Source organism: Charadrius vociferus, unplaced genomic scaffold (assembly GCF_000708025.1).
Source record: "Charadrius vociferus isolate BGI_N301 unplaced genomic scaffold, ASM70802v2 scaffold431, whole genome shotgun sequence".
NCBI classification, from domain to species: Eukaryota; Metazoa; Chordata; class Aves; order Charadriiformes; family Charadriidae; genus Charadrius; species Charadrius vociferus.
Window position 1 is genome coordinate 37563 of NW_009646943.1, and position 16801 is coordinate 54363.

The following is a 16801-nucleotide window of genomic DNA, read 5'->3' on the forward strand; positions in this document are numbered from 1 at the left end:
GGCCGTGAGGGCGGGGAGCCGAGCGGTGCTGCTCAACCCGGGCTTGGTGCCTTTCGGGCGAGCTGCTGGCCTTGTTTTTGTTTTTGTTCCGCCTCTCTGACCTGGAGAATAATCCTATTGCCAGGCTATAATAGCAAAGGTAAACCCCTTCTAGGTTTATTGTTCGGAAGTTTCTGAATTGTGTGAAGCGTTGTGTTGATCAGTAGTGAAAGCACACAAACAACGCTCTTCTGCCATCCTGTTTGCTTAGTTTACCTAAAAACCCGTTTGATCAGCTGCTTTTAGAGTGGTTTCCTAAAACTGCGGAGTGGTATCAATACAGAAACTTTTTTTTTTTTTTTTTTTTTTTTTTTTGCCACGGGTGTGATCTAAGCCTGACGTGTCACACAGGCAAAGGCCCAGTGTTTCTGATGTTGTTGTGTATATTTCAGTTGGGCCCAGAGAAACTCTGTCGAGTTCAACTGTTCTCCTACAGCTAAGTAGGAGAACATGGCCCTTGTTTGATAGGGATTAGAAGCTAGGATGATTTATATTTAAAACAGAAAGTTGCAACAAAAAAAGCTGAGACGTTAAAGATAGATATTCAATAAAGTAAATAAATTTATTCTAGACTATAGTCTTTTCTTTATATTTTAAATCCTGCCTTTTTGTTACGAGTTTTTGAATAAAACTGTGATTATTCTAGTAAAGCAGTTGTGTAACGTGGCAATAAATATCAAAAAGTTAATACCACTAGTATTGCTTACTATCTTGAAACTAACCTCTTGAAAAAAAACAGCTTCCTCAAAGCAGTGTTAAGAGTAGCTACCACAAAAAACAGACTTCAGAATACTCATCTTAAATGTGAAATCAAACAATTCTACTTTGTTCGCAACTTCACAACTATGAAGCATTACGAAATACCGTATAAAACTTGTTGGCAAGCTGATACTACTGGTCTCATATGGATGGGTTTTTTGGTATACAGGTACAATGCTCAGAAAAGAGGAATTTATTCTGATAACTGTGAAGTTATCTTTTTTTTTTCACTTTTCTGAAAGACTTGCTTAGAATTGGTTTAAATTCCAAAATCCATATTAGTTTAGTTTGGAAACTTATTTTATGCTGTTAAACTGTATAGTCATCTAGTGCATTTGTTTTGCCTTTTTAAAAGGTCAGTTGAGATTCTGAATCATGCATTTGTGCTTTAGTTTGTGCAAGAGAGATGTGCTGATGTTCAGTAGCTACTTGTAGGTGTAGTTGTCTGCTAGATATTGCTGTGAACAACTTCTGTTTTCTAAAAATGTCAAAGAAGTACATTTTTGTGGGTTACTAGCTTTGAGAGTGTAAAAAATTAGTGGCATCTAAGTACTCTTCTGTAAAGACCTTTAAATACTATGTGGTCTAAAGAGTGCTTTTTGAACAGTTCCTTTTTTTTTTTTTAATTTCCTAGTTTTCTAATGTTTCCTAATTTTTAACACGATCCCTTACATTCAGTTCTTTGACTGCCATCTGAACTGAAGATGTTTGAAGGTGTTTGTGGATTATAGACTTCAACATCTTCAGTGTAGCAGTTTGCATGGGTAGATTGTTGCATCTGCAGCACTTGAGCTGTGTCAGTTTTAAACAGCACATTGAAATGATGAAATACAGTATTTACTTGAAAATTGTATTTATTTCAAATTTTGAAAAATTGTCAAGGTTGCTTTATAGTCAATTCAGGATAATTTTTCATTAATAAAAGGAAATGTGGTATTTCTATCTATTAAAAATGGGACTTTGGAGAAGTAAACAGCCTATTTGAGGAAGGTTGATCATTAAAGGAAGAGTATCCAGGAACAGAATTATGTGGTTTTGTATTAGATAAACTGGTACGGTAGATGGTGTCACCTTTGTAAATGAAAGGGACTCTTATGGGGGTTTGTGCCTTTATGTAGGGGCTGGTGTTTTGTTGTGTGCATTATTTCGTGAGTTTTGTTTGGTTTGGGTCTTTTTTTTCTGAAAATTTAGTGACTGTTGTGTGTATTTTATGGAATTAATTCTTGTTTTGAAACTTCACATGAGATTACTGAGAAGCACACAACTGTCATGCCAGGGGCAAAGTCCTGAATGAGAAACAGATTCAGTGACATGAAATAGTCAAGCAAAAGCTTTTCATTTGCCTTAATTTAAAGCTTAAATCCATACTCTTCTGTTAGTTTTGTGATCTGACTTAAAGCTTGGATAAAAGGGAACTAAATTAGGTTAAGAAAGACACTCTGGTCTGAAAAATAATTCTGATAGTGTTCCCATAAAAGCAGTTTTTGATATTTACCTGGGAATGAACACTGAGACAGTCTAAAGTAAGATACTTATTAATAATTGTGGTCTTAACTGATGTTTACTTAACAGATTAAAAGTAGTTTAATAAAAACAAAAAATTTCACTTTCTTTCAGATGCAGCAACAGAACTCCATGTGTCCAATTCTAGACTCAGAGAAATAGAAAGCATTAATGCAGCACAAAAGTTTGAAGTAAGAACTTTCGGAACACTACTGTAATTAAAAGCAATAAATAACATTTGTTTCTTGGTGAAGTAGTGCAAGTTGTTTGTCTTTGTGTGACTCTAGAAACAAGGGTGACAGTGGTGTTAGAATGTGGCTCTTTTTTTTTTGGTGACAAACCACCGTCACAGATAGGGGGTTACATTTGTTTGTTGGAGTATGCATGTGGTGCAGACTTTCATCTTTTTCTAACTGCAGCATCCTGTGACTGTTCCTGCTTACCATGTGGACTTGGGCTGCAGCAATAGACTTGGCTCTGAAAAGCTTGCAAATGCAAAAATCTTTTAAGTTTTCATAAGTTTTAGCTGATAAAGAGTTAAAATTGGTCTATAGCATTTCTTACATGACCACAAATAAAAGGACATCTGGAATGCCCAGTTATGCTGGACAGCATGTCTTTTGCAGCAAGCTTCAATGTATAGAGTGTACGTGTTCCCTGATGCAGTTCTCTGTCTGTGTTGCCCTGCTGTATCGTCATTTCGATGTAGCTACATATGCTTGTGCTCTTCCAAAACTGCTTAGAAATCCCATGAGCCCTTGTGGAAAGTGACTTTGTGTACTTTTACAAAGGACTTGTTGGTCTTGCAACTTTATTTATGGTCTGTAAACCAACAACTTCCATGTATGTCTTCAGCCCTAAAGAGCACCGGGAAGTTAAGACAGTATTTTGGGGAAGTAACTGTTCCTGCTTGTCCTTTTTCTAGACTTGTGCCATCTGCTGTTGGCCAATTTCAGAGCGAGAATCCTGGACTGCATGGATATTGGCTCCAGTTTGTGCTCTGTGGCTGTTCTTAAATTCTACCTGTGGATCATGCTAAGATGTAGTTCAGCCCTGAATTTTTCTTCTTGTTATTTACCTCTGGTCACCACAAACCTTTTTCTGAAATTGAGGTAGAGTCCGTGCCATATAAAAATGGAAAACTTGGACATGAACGTGATTTTTGGGCCCACATTTGGAAGTTACTGTTACTTTGTGTTTTGAGTGAAATAACATGAGAAATCTGTACAATTTAATTGATTTCTCTACTCTTCAGCAGACTTACATCTTTCTAATTCTGTAAAAACCGTTCTGAGTTTATCAACATTCGTTTCTCATTTTTGTTAGAACGAGAGACTGAAAAAAGTTTGTAGTGATTTAGAAGAAAAGCATGAAGCAGCAGAGCTTCAAATAAAGCAGTTATCTGTAGAGTACCGAAATCAGCTTCAACAGAAAGAGGTAGGACACAGTAAAATATTTGAGTAAGTATGTCCAATAAACATATATATATTTTGCTGTTTAATCTCTTTGTTATTGTATCTGTGCTTTTTCAGTGGAAGGATTGGTCAGTTATGCTTTCTTGGTTTGTTAATGTAGACGCTGAGAGACTAAGACATATATTTTGTTGCATCATGTAGTAGAAACAGAGCTGCCAGGAAATAGTTGAGCCAAGAGCAAACTCTCTGGAGGGCAACAGGAGCAAATTCTCATTTGAAGCAGTTATATTGTCTGTGGATGTCATAATTATTTATCTTAATGTATACAATTAAAGGGAACAGAACTAGCTTTCATAATTTGTCCCTTCGTAATGGAAACATCAGCTTTATAAGCTATTGTGTAACGTGCGATATCATAGCCTTTTGAATGAAGACAGTTGCCAACATGTCTAGAACTACACAAAAGGAGTTTTATTTCTGCTTTATTTGTAAATGCATGTGGGAACTAAAGGAAGCAGAATTTTGAGATGTATAGAATTCTGGTTATTAAATACAATGATAGAGTTGTTATGAGAAAATTGCATAGAGCTAACGTCAGTTCATTGTAAATAAGTAAATTTTCAATACATTGAGTTGTTAAGCATAGAAGAAAACAAATGTAATATAAGTAACTGGGGGAGCATCATATATTGCTTAATTTTCATATCTGAATACCCTCTTCAAACATTTAAGGTTTTTGTACAACCTGTTAGGCTGAATCTTGCTGATAGTACTTGGGTACCTTGGCTGCTGGTAAAATCAGCCAACACTTTTAGTGAAGTTTTAGGTAACTGAAAACTATTAAAACTTTTAATATATGTCATTACCTGAGATACTTTGTAAAACATCAGCTTAGACTGCTTTTCTCCCTTAGCAGTGTGCGGGTTTTTTTCATTTTCTTTTTAGTGAAAGTGATCAGTAATTTGTTCGGGGCGGGGAGGGGGGAGGCGGGAGGCGGGGGGCAGAGTTGTTTGGTTGGGTCACCTTTCATAAGGCCACAGGGGGTAAAGTAGAGTGCATTTTGATATTCTTATTGAAACAATGCATTGTGTTCTGTATATTCAGGTGGAGATCAGCCATCTAAAAGCTAGGCAGAATGCACTACAGGAACAACTGCAGAAAGTACAGACGGCTGCTCAGTCAGCACAGTTAGGAGCTGGTGTTCTGCAGCCAGCCACTACATCAGCTTCCTATGTTCCAGTGGTCAGACATTCCTCAGGTTTTGAAGGAGATGACATGGATTTTGGAGATGTAATATGGTCACAACAAGAAATAAACAGATTGTCCAATGACGTTTCTAGGCTTGAATCTGAGGTAGACCACTGGAAGCAGATTGCGCTGGTGAGTGGTTCCCCTCTGTCTTTACCCTCCTCTGTCCCTTCCAAATGAGTGTTTTCATCGCACTTGTTGTTTTTGGAGCGGGTCTTTTGAAAGTTCATGCTGTACAGATTCTGGAAGCAGCATGATTTGATGAAAAAGCTGAAACCTAATGATCTTTTAGTTATTTTCTTGCTGTCACATGACTAGGGACACATTCAGTGACTAACTTCCAAATGCTTTTTTGTGATGCTTTTATGCATGATTTGTTAAGTTAGGAAATGGGTTTCATAAACATTCATCTAGAATGCTACTTAAGCGTTTAGTTTTTGTGCAGCCTTTCAAAAAATACTTTTTTTTCTTCCTGGCTGTGATATTCATTATTTATTGACAGCACAATACTGTTCAAAGTGATGGTTGGATACTTACATACTGCTTTTACTTACTGTTCTCTCAGTCCTTGATATGTCAGTTGTAATTCATGGTCTGCTGAGACAAGAAAGAATATAATCTTTTAGCTGTTGTTGATGTGAGTCATCATTTTTCAAGCTGCAGCCTGATTTCAGAGGTATACTTTTCCCATATGGAAATATTTGAGTAAAATTAAGCAACCTTGTCTCATTAGGTGCAGTAATACCCTCCGCCCTCCACTTTTACACATATGTGTGTAATAATTTAAAAAAATACATGGAAGATTAAAATGTTTCCATTAAAATGTCTTTTTTTTAATCAAAATTACTGTGGGATTGAATTTTACTTGACGTTAGCTTTGTTGTTTTCTACTTTTAAGTATCAATAGAGGAAGCACTTACATGAGAAATACATGTATTTATCACAATTTTCACATGGATATGTGATTTTTCTTTTCTCAGTCTTCCAAAGTGCAAGGGACAAATGATGCTGAACAAAGTGAAATATGCAAACTGCAAAATATTGTTAAGGTAAGATGGCAATTTTGACAAACTTGTCTTCTCTTATGCTTTCTTCTTGATGGTTTTGCATATGGTCAAGTGACTTGTGTAGTTAGAATATTTACAACACTAGCACTTACATTTTCTCTTTTAAAAATGCATGCGAGCATGTCATTGTACTGCTGACTGAAATGTTGCTGTGCTATATTTAAAAACAGTCAGTTATTCTGAGAAAGGGTATTTATATGGTTTGAGGAATGTAGTAAGTAAGCTTAAAAGAATGACAGTATTTAGGAGGGTAAATCACTTTTAGAAGCTGTTGATGACTTATGAGACTGAATTTTAGATACACAAAATTTCTCCCCCCTTCTCAGAAACATCTTGCCTTTTTTCATTGACAATGCAGAATACAGTTTTGCGTGTCATCCTGGAAAGTTACTAGAAACATGTCGTAGTGTATCCACTTCCTATGAAAGAGTTGTAATCTCTCTACATTGGTTTAATATTTGCTGTTGTGTAGAGCATGCTGTTTGTGTAAACATATTTTTAAATGGAATGTCTTTTAACATGTTTAAAAAAAATTCAAACCAACAAAAGCCAAGAAACTTGACCTCTCCTGTGAGAAATCCTTTAATAAATCCTTTAATTTTACTAAGGAAATTTTTTTTCTTTCTTTTGTATTTTTTCTTCCTTAAGCTTCTGCACTGTATTTCACCATTCTGTTTCTCTGGTATTTTAGGAGCTGAAACAGAATTTAAGTCAAGAAATAGATGAACATCAACATGAACTTTCAGTATTGCAGGATGCACACAGACAAAAGCTAGTAGAGATAAGTCGTCGACACCGAGAAGAGCTGAGTGAATATGAAGAGCGAATTGAAGAGCTTGAGAATCAGTTACAGCAAGGTCTTTACCACATGCTTTCTTTTTTATTTAATGTACTTTTGATTAAAGCATCAAATATGTATGTAACAGTGTAATAGATATCAAATACATGATGTTTAGGAATTTGAACTTCAGTTCAGCTTCATGTTTAAGACATGCATGTCCTAGTATCTTATATTCACTGTGGTTGGCTTGAACACTGGAATTCTAGCATTTGATCTTCTGATGTATATCCGTCTAGAGGGTCATTTTCTATACATATCAAATGATGTTCTCTAAAATGTACACTTCCTGGTTTTTTAACTTACGCTGAAGGTAGGTGTGGACAAGACATACAAAGTTGAAGATAAGAAAATCTCAGCACAAAAATAATTTTGGTGAGAAGTGCTATATACCAATTGGGTTACTTGACAAAAGCTCAAAGATTGCCATAAGGACCACACCTTAGTCTGTGGCTGCGTGGCAGAGCTCAGAGGGTTGTGATCAGTGGCACAGAGTCTAGTAGGAGGCCTGTAACTAGTGGTGTTTTTCAGGGGTCATTACTGGGTCCAGTCCTGTTCAACATATTCATCAATGACCTGGATAAGGGAATCGAGTGTACCCTCAGCAAATTTGCTGATGACATGAAGCTGGGAGAAGTGGCTGACACACCAGAAGGCTGTGCCGCCATCCAGCTGGAGAGTTGGGCAGAGAGGAACCTAATGAAGTTCAAGAAGGGCAAGTGCAGGGTCCTGCACCTCGGGAGGAATAACCCCATGCACCGGTAGAGGTTAGGGGCTGACCTGCTGGAGAGCAGCTCTGCAGAGAGGGACCTGGGAGTCCTGGGCGACAAGTTGACTGTGAGGCAGCAATGTGCCCTTGTGGCCAAAAAGGCCAGTGGTATCCTGGGGTGCATTAAAAAGAGTATGGCCAGGGGGTTGAGGGAGGTCATCCTTTCCCTCTGCTGTGCCCGGTGAGGCCACAGCTGGAGTACTGTGTCCAGCTCTAGGCTCCCCAGTTCAAGAAAGACAAGGAAGTACTGGAGAGAGTCCAGTGGAGGGCTATGAAGATGGTCAAGGGACTGGAGCATCTCTCTTAAGAGGAAAGGCTGAGACCTGCGTCTGTTTGGTCTCTTCCAAGCCCTACTGTTCTGTGATTTTGTGTCAAGAAGCTCAGTAGTTCTTACAAGGAGCTTTTTGTTGTCTTGTAGGTATTTCATATTCCATAAAAATAGTTATGTCAGTTGGGTTTCCTTTAGGGGCTTCTTTGCACAAATACATAAGATTTGCCTGTAAACCTCTGTTTTATTATCTGTTAAAACTTGGACTTCTAAAGAGTGTATATTCTGCTTTTGGAAAGAGAGTTCCATTTTCTTCTTGGAAAGAAGGGAAATAATTTCACAGCCTCCTAATTTCTAAGGGAAATTTTGATAGGGAATTTATTTCTTAAAATGAGATGCCTGTTAAGATGTAATCTGTCTTTTACTGCACATACTATATATACTGCACGTATGTACACTATCAGGACTAATTTAATGAAGTCAAAGACAGGAATCCCTTATCTTTTGCATTCCAAGTTATCTGTGAAATAAATACTGCTCACAGCTTTTGAAGAATTAGAGTATTTTATATTTTTGTTTTGTTGGTTCTTTTTGACAACATAATACAGACTGGGGCAGGGGCAAGTGTTTGAGCTTACACTGAAATGAATTCACAAGTTGTGCTTTTTTTCTGTTTTTTTTTCTGTATGTTTTTGATTACATCTTTTTATAGTCTCTAACTTACCTGAAAATTACGTTGTGAGGGTCATATAGAACTATGAATGTTACAATAGTATGGTGGATCTGTAAAAACATCAATTCTTCAAAATGAGATCTGTAGGTGAAAAACTTTGTGCGTTGCTTAGCAAACACTAATTTGTAGCAAACTGTTCTCTAACCATTCAGCAGCCTTTTAAATTTAATCAATTAAATTGTAAACAGGGATTTTGCATCAGACTGAATTAGATGGGGTTTGATAAATTATGATTAGAAAATTGAGAGATTCCAAAAACGGATAAATTCTGTTATCTCCCCACCAAGAGGTCAAGTATATTTTAATTAAATTATGAAAAATGTATGTCTTGCAACACTTACCTTTTGAACCAGGTCTGTGTAAGTATTTGAAAAGCTGCTGATCAAACCAGTAATATGTATAGCGCGGCTTTAAATGTTAATTCTATTTAAGTAAGCTTTCTCTTGATGATGATTGTGTCTTTGGTTTAGACTATCTTCCTCTGTCAGAAGAGGGGGTGGAACAGGAGACTTTTAAGTGAAAGATCTACAGTGGTGGCACTGGTTAATATTGCAAACCATCTTTTTTTTGCTTTTTAGGTGGTGTGAGCGCTGATGCCATGGATGACTCTAAAATTAATGAACAGAAAAAAAATGTTCAGAGTCTAGAAGGAGGAAAAGTAGAAGAGTTGCAGGTTGTAAAGGACCTAGAGGATGAAATAAGAAAATTAAATCACAAATTGTCTTCTGCCAAAGAAGAAAACAAAATTCTTCTGAAAGAGCAAGAATTGGCAAAGGTAGAAAAAATCCAAATAACACAAGAATATGAAAATCTTAAATCGGACTTTAGTATGCTTCAGAATTCTGTTGCAGAGCAAGATGTTCTCCTGAAAGAACAGGAGAAGAAGCTCCGATCAAAGACATCACTACCAGAAGATGTTGTCAGACTACAGCAAGCCCTGTTAGGTACAAAGATGATGATTTTTATTTTTTTTATTTTTAGTATGCCTTCACAGGTTTGCACTTTTAATGCTCAGAATTTATTTTAAGAATTTGGAACTGAATATGAGAATATGTACCTTTTAAAAGTCGTGGTTTAGAAAAGGGTCAACCATTGAGGTAAGGCTAAGCAGAAAAAAGGCATAATTAGGACTAGCATGATTAACATAGGGGTTTCTGATTAGGTAGGTGATCATGTCTGCCAACTGTTTAATAAGTTTTTCTTTCTTTAAAAGTAAGTAAGCCCCAGTAGAAGTTGTTTGTTTAAATTCTGAAAGTACATTTTTTGTGTGTAAAGGCAGTCTTTTGCTAATACCTTCTTAAAGAAACACTGAAACATATCCGTTTAAGAAGTGTATCTGTATACAATCTTCTAATATTGCATAACTGCTACACTGTGGTACCAAAGTCCTCCTAATGTGGACACGGTTGTAAAAGTAATGCTGTACTTTGTGGTGGTGATTGGTGCATTTGAATCTTTTCCAGCACTGATGCTTATCATCACAAAATATTGTGAAACTATTCTCTTCTCAGGAACAGAGTTCTGTTGGGTCAAGGTGGAGAGAAGGTGTTGGGTCAAGGTGGGAGAATGACTTGTTTTTATTGTTGTTTGGAAAGTAGTAAAACTGGGGTTTTTTGTTTTTCTTTATAGAAGCAGAAAATGAAATAGCAAGACTTTCAAGTTTAAATCAGGTAAAACAATTTCTAAATAAAGCCAACACAAAAGTTTGTAACAATAGTAACTGATGGAAAACACACATTCTGGCACTATGCCTTATTTGAACCATTCACATTTCTACATAAATAACCTTGTAATCAAGTAAATTATTGTGGAGTAATTCTATAATTACATGTGGAATTGATAGGAACGATAGATTTTGACTTGTGAAACTCCACAGTGTATTCTGTTAAAGAAAACTAGTGGAGTTCCACCTATCCCATTGCTACTTAGGCTGCTGTAACATACATTATAAAGTATTACTGCATTCTGTAAAATTTGTTTTTCACCTCTTCTACTTTGGGACATTTCAGTTTTGGCAGTGTTATCAGTTGTAGACTATCTCTCTTCTTCCATGTAGTACTCTAATAATACTACATTCCATCTTGCTGATGAAGTTAAGCCGTGGAAGATGCAGTTTGTCTGGAACGCACCTTTAGTTTTTGGCAAGGTTGATTTAGTCCTTTATAAACTGGGGCTTGAGAGATTTGGCTTAGTTTACTTTGTATCCAGTAGTCTTTTTCAGCTGAGGTCTTCTGTGTTTTGCATGCATTCAAGGGTTCCCATGGCATTTTTCGTAAGGATGTTATTCAGGCGTCCTTGATTAAAATTTCCTGTCTCACCAGGCAGCGTACTATGTGGTTAGGGTATCTCTTGGAGGTTTAATAGTTTATTCCAGCTGTGGATCCCTGCATCAGAGGTGGATGTAACTTTGTGTGTCAGACCATGGCTTTTTGTGCCATGTTTGTAAATTGCACTCCTGAACTTAGTAATGAGAAAATAAATGTTTATGTATGAATGCTAGAGACAAATACTTCATAATGAAGGATTTTTAACTGGGGTAGTATTCATGTAGGCTTAGAGATTCTAACATAAAAATGCATGCTTTGCTTTTAATTGTTAAGGGGAAAAAAGAAACCGTTTCAAATCTAAACAGCTTATAAATTTCAGCAAGATAAAGTCTAATATTTAGATATTTTTTTTTTTTTTTTAATTTAAGGAGGGACTTGAGAAGGAACTGACAAGTGCACAACATAAAAATGAGACTATTCTTTCTGCATATACTGGGGATCAGAATTCAGAATTAAGTCAGTTAAGACAAGATTTGGAAAGGAAAGAACATGAATTAAATGAAAGCATTGCTGAAAGAGAAACATTAATAGCGGAGTTGGAAGAACTAGATAAGCAGAATCAAGAAGCAACTCAGGTAATAAATATTGCAACTAATTATTGAACTGCTAAAATGTTTAGATTTGTGTGCCTGTGTGTTTAAGTTGATCTTTGAACGTAGACAAAGGGAAATACAAGTTATCCTCTGAGGCTTAAAATAAGACATATCTGATGTCTCAATGTGCAATTCTGAAGTGCAAGAAACAAGTGCAAGTTGTGGACAAAGAAATAATATGGCAAGTCAGCTATCCATAAGGGATGTTTACTTTCTGAAATCCAGTTAAATACTACTTGATTTTTCCGTGTAAGACTTGACGGTTTTTATCCTGCTAATATTTTGAGCTCTGTCTTATGATGGTATACATAACATGAATGATTTGTTTAAACTATTTTCTTTTCCTTTCATTATTTTTAATTATGTTGAATAATTCAGTTACTTTATTACAAGTTCTTAATAATATCATTCGGGGAGCAAAAAAGGTCACCGATTATATGTAATCAAAAAGGAATGGTACCTTTTTGTCACTGTTCTGACATATTTGATCTGTAAACATATCGTTGCAAGCCATGTGCTTTCGATACTGGTTTACCATATGGAATTTAACATTTTTTAAAATGTTTTCCTATGAAATGAATCCCAGCAACTGTGCTTAAAAATAAGCTCAAACAAGAAATTGAAAATAGAATATACAGATGGGAATTCACTTCTATAATTTGTTATTTTAAATTTAGCGTCTTCCTATTTTTAAGTAATGGGTGTTTGCTGCACACCCATTCCAACTGCCCTGACAAATTTGGACAGTTCTTTTTCTTAGGTAGTTCTCTTTTTATTCCTTGATTTTAGGTAGGTAGAGTTCTTTTCGGGGAGATGGTGTTCTTGTTTTTAGTGAAATGTAATCCCTATTTGATATTTGGTTTTAATTAATTTAGTATTGACTAGTTGATACTACTTGCGAACTTATGTTGGCAACTAGGAACATTTTTGTTTCCTCTCAATTATTTTTTTTATTGTTCAGAGGATAAAAATGAATGAAATACATAGTTTGGCTGGTTCTCTCCTAATGAAGTCTTGTTTGTGTTTATTTCAGCATATGATTACATTGAAAGAGCAGCTGTCAAAACAACACACAGAAACTGATAGTATCATGAAACAGCTGAAATTTGACATAGATTTTGAAAGAAAGAAAGTATCAGAATTAGAAACTGAGAAGATGGAAACTATTAAGGAGTTAAATAGTCAGAAAGAAAAACTAAGCCAATGTTCATATGCACTTAATGATTTGCATATAAGTAAGCAGCAACTTCAAGATAATATTAAAGATCTTCAGGAACAATTAAGGAAAGCCCAGGACTGTAATTTGCATAATAAAAAAGAAATCGGAGAATTGCAGCAGAGATTAAAAGAAAGAGAGGAGGAACTTTCTGTATCCTTGAGCAAGTTAACAGAAAAAAGTAATCAGGAATCTAACTACACTTGTCAAGATCTGATTCTGAAAGAGAGAGAAGTAGAAATTGCAAAACTACAGAATGATATTTCAGAAAACAAAAAACTAAATGAAAACTTAGAGAAATCTCTCTCTGATGTCAGAACAGAAAATGGAAAGCTGATAGCAACCATTGAAGAACTAAAACAGGAGTTAAGTGATGCCACTTCTGAGAAAAATAAAGTTTGCTTGGAAAAAGACACTGTTATGGAGGCTTTAAAAATAGAAAAAAGACAGCTAGAGAGTGAATTAAACCAGTCAGAAAAGAGACTTTTGGAACAAGCACATAAGTATAAGCAAACTATCGAGGAATTATCAAATGCACGTAGTATGGATACCACTGCATTGCAGCTTGAACATGAGCGCCTGGTTAAACTCAACCAGGAGAAAGACTTTAAGATTGCTGAACTTACAAGAAGCATTGAGCAGATGGAAATTGACCATCAAGAAACAAAAGAGATGTTGACTACTAGCTTAGGAGGACAAAAGCAGTTGACAGAACTCATAAAAGAAAAAGAGGTATTTATCGAAAAATTTAAAAACCAAGCCTTACAGGTGAAGCAGGAACTTGAGGAATACATGGAAGTTTCAAAAAAGCAGGATGTCTTAAAACAGAACTTGGAGGAAAAAGACAGAAGTCTTGCAGTCATGAAGGAAGAGAATAATCATTTGAAAGAAGAAATTGAACGCCTTAAGGATCAGCAAAGTAGATCTACGCCTGTGGTTGAGCCTAAAACTCTAGATATAATTATTGAACTTGAAAGTGAGGTAACGCAGTTAAAAGTGATAAAGAATAATCTGGAAGAAGAAATAGAAGTTCACAAAAAAACAATAGAAGATCAGAATCAAACAACAGTGCAACTTCAGCAGTGTTTGCAGGAGCAAAGAAAGGAAATAGATGAGTCTAAATTTCTGTGTGAGCAAATGAATATCACGCACGAAAGACTTTCTTTAGAGAAAGATGAGGAAATTAAAAATTTGCAGAAAACAATTGAACAAATTAAAACTCAGTTGCACAAAGAAAGGCAGATTATTCAGACTGATTCTTCTGATCTTTTTCAGGAAACCAAAGTTCAGACTCTTAATGGAGAAAATGGAAATGAAAAACATGACTTATCTAAAGCAGAAATTGAAAGACTGGTAAAAGGTATCAAGGAAAGGGAGATGGAGATTAAGCTTCTAAATGAAAAAAATGTTTCTCTAAGTCAGCAAATTGATCAATTGTCTAAGGATGAAGTTGGCAAACTTATTCGGATCATTCAGGAGAAGGATTTAGAAATACAAGCTCTCAACGCTAGAGTTTCCTCAGCTTCCTATAGGCAGGATGTTCTTTGTCTTCAGCAACAGCTGCAAGCTTACGTTGTGGAAAGAGAGCAAGTACTGGCAGTTCTAAGTGAAAAGACAAGAGAAAACAGTCAGTTGAAAACAGAGTATCGTAATATTTTGGATATGGTCGCTGCTAAAGAAGCAGCTTTGGTAAGGTTGCAAGAGGAGAATCAAAAGTTATCTAATAGATCTGAAAACAGCAGTCAAGACATGTCTAGAGAAACTATTCAGAATTTATCCCGTATCATTCGAGAAAAAGATATTGAAATAGATGCTCTAAGTCAAAAATGCCAAACCTTATTGACTGTCCTGCAGACATCAAGTACAGGTACTGATAACGGGTCAGGAGGTGTTAACAGTAACCAGTTTGAGAAACTTCTACAAGAACGTGATAAACTAAAACAGCAAGTAAAGAAGATGGAAGAGTGGAAGCAACAGGTGATAACCACGGTTCAGAACATGCAGCATGAGTCAGCTCACCTCCAAGAAGAGTTACACAAGCTTCAAGCGCAAATTTCAGTTGACAGCGATAGTAGTTCAAAGTTGCAGGTAGATTATAACGGCTTGATTCAGAGTTACGAAGAGAATGAGAAAAAGCTGAGAAGTTTTAGTCAGGAATTAGCGCAAGTTCAACACAGCATAGGACAGCTTCATAACACCAAGGATCTTCTCCTGAGTAAACTTGATTTGGTAACACCATCTGTAGCAATGGCTTCTACCGTTTCACAGCTTTCAGGCGTTCAGTGCAGTGCTCCTGAAGTACTCAGTGATGAGTCTAAACTCCTTCAAAAGGAGTTGGAACAACTGAAAAAAAAGTTGCAAGAAAAAGATTCAACTATTAGGACTCTTCAGGAAAACAATCAACGGTTGTCTGATTCTGTGGCTACAGCATCAGAGATGGAAAGAAAGAGTCAAGAAGGAACTGAGTCCGAGATGAGGCAGATCAAAGAAAAACACGATGTCTTACAGAAATCACTTAGGGAGAAGGACATATTAATTAAATCTAAAAGTGATCAGTTACTTTCTGTGAGTGAAAATCTTAGTAACAAAGAAAATGAAAATGAGCTTTTGAAGCAAGCTGTGACTAATCTTAAGGAGAGAATTTTAATTTTAGAAATGGATATTCGAAAACTGAAAGAAGAAAATGAAAAAATAGTTGCAAGGAGTAGGGAAAAAGAAACAGAATTCCGAGCACTTCAGGAGACTAATATGCAGTTTTCAATGATGCTGAAAGAGAAGGAGTTTGAGTCTCACTCAATGAAGGAAAAAGCTCTTGCTTTTGAGAAGCTGTTGAAAGAAAAAGAACAGGTATGTGCATTCATATTTGTGAATATCTTTTAAAATTAGTCACGTGGTAATGCATTTTTGTGTATGGGTAGCCATCAGGTGTTTGCCCGAAATCCGTTTATGACTCCTTACTGCATTACACTACAACAAAAATCCTCCCCCTGCAAAGTTAAGAAATTAAAAGGCAGCAGGTGAGTGGTTTATAGTGTTGTCTGATAATTCTGCCGCCATAAACTACATTTTTTCATTTATTTGGAAATTGCTAATTACTGAACAGCTGCTTAAAATTTTGGTTTGGCCCTGTTGTTTATTAAGTGCCCTATACTATTTTTACTGTATGGTGCTCAAATTTCTGCAGAGGAGGTGGCCAGCAGGACTACTTTTCCAATGTGCTTTCCCTCTAGCATTTGTCATTCCAATGTGATTGCTTCACAGCATTCCTGTGAGATGAATGGGTTTATGTATCTTGCTTTTATGGCTGGGGGGAAATCACTGCCAAAAAAAAAAAAAAAAAAAAAGATAAAAGGTTCGACAAGCAAAATTTATGGTTGCTTCTCTACAATTTGACATACGGAAAAAAATTGATCCTTTTTTCAAAGCATATGTTCAGAGAAAAGTTGCAGTGGCTTATTTATTATTGCATATGTGATTTGAAGAAAATTCTTTGCTCTTTTTAAAAAGATTCCTCTGGCATCATTGATGTATTGGTCAACAGCATGTTGTATGAACTGCTGCTGCTGGAGTTAACAAAGTAAGATGTGAATTTACAAGATGTGAATTCATGTAATGGATATTTTTGCAGGCTTTCACTCACTGGTGGCTTAGGCTTTCAGTTTCACATTTGTCTGGTCGTTTTTCGTGCACAAATCTGAGAGGTTCCTGTTACATGCTTTGTGTTCACTGTGGAGAACTAGGAAAAATAGTATTCAAACAATTTGTATTTTGTGTGTGTGTCACAAGATAACACGACATAAAAAGAGAAAGTTTGCCTACAGGTTTATGATTCTACTGCAAAAAGAATTTTATTATATTCATTTTAATAAAAACAAGCAATTGAAGCTTGTAATTATTAGTGATAAAGATTGGTTTAATTTTATCCAACATATTCAATAAAAGTAACTGCTTGCAAAACAACATGAGGCAAGATAAAGAGCATGCTGAAAAGTTTCAAATAACTGAAAATGCATTCACGTATATGTG

The 16801-nt window shown here is 35.9% G+C and overlaps 1 protein-coding gene across 1 annotated transcript in view; it reads left to right on the forward strand.

Annotated features, from left to right (window-relative positions):
- Positions 1–16801, forward strand: part of TRIP11 (thyroid hormone receptor interactor 11) — a 30149-nt gene that overhangs the window by 530 nt on the left and 12818 nt on the right. The window contains exons 2-10 of the mRNA XM_009895067.1: positions 2416–2492; positions 3628–3738; positions 4821–5096; positions 5945–6013; positions 6723–6888; positions 9218–9583; positions 10269–10309; positions 11338–11541; positions 12593–15622. Coding sequence (XP_009893369.1) covers positions 2416–2492; positions 3628–3738; positions 4821–5096; positions 5945–6013; positions 6723–6888; positions 9218–9583; positions 10269–10309; positions 11338–11541; positions 12593–15622 — 4340 coding nt within the window. The remainder of the gene's footprint in view (positions 1–2415; positions 2493–3627; positions 3739–4820; positions 5097–5944; positions 6014–6722; positions 6889–9217; positions 9584–10268; positions 10310–11337; positions 11542–12592; positions 15623–16801) is intronic.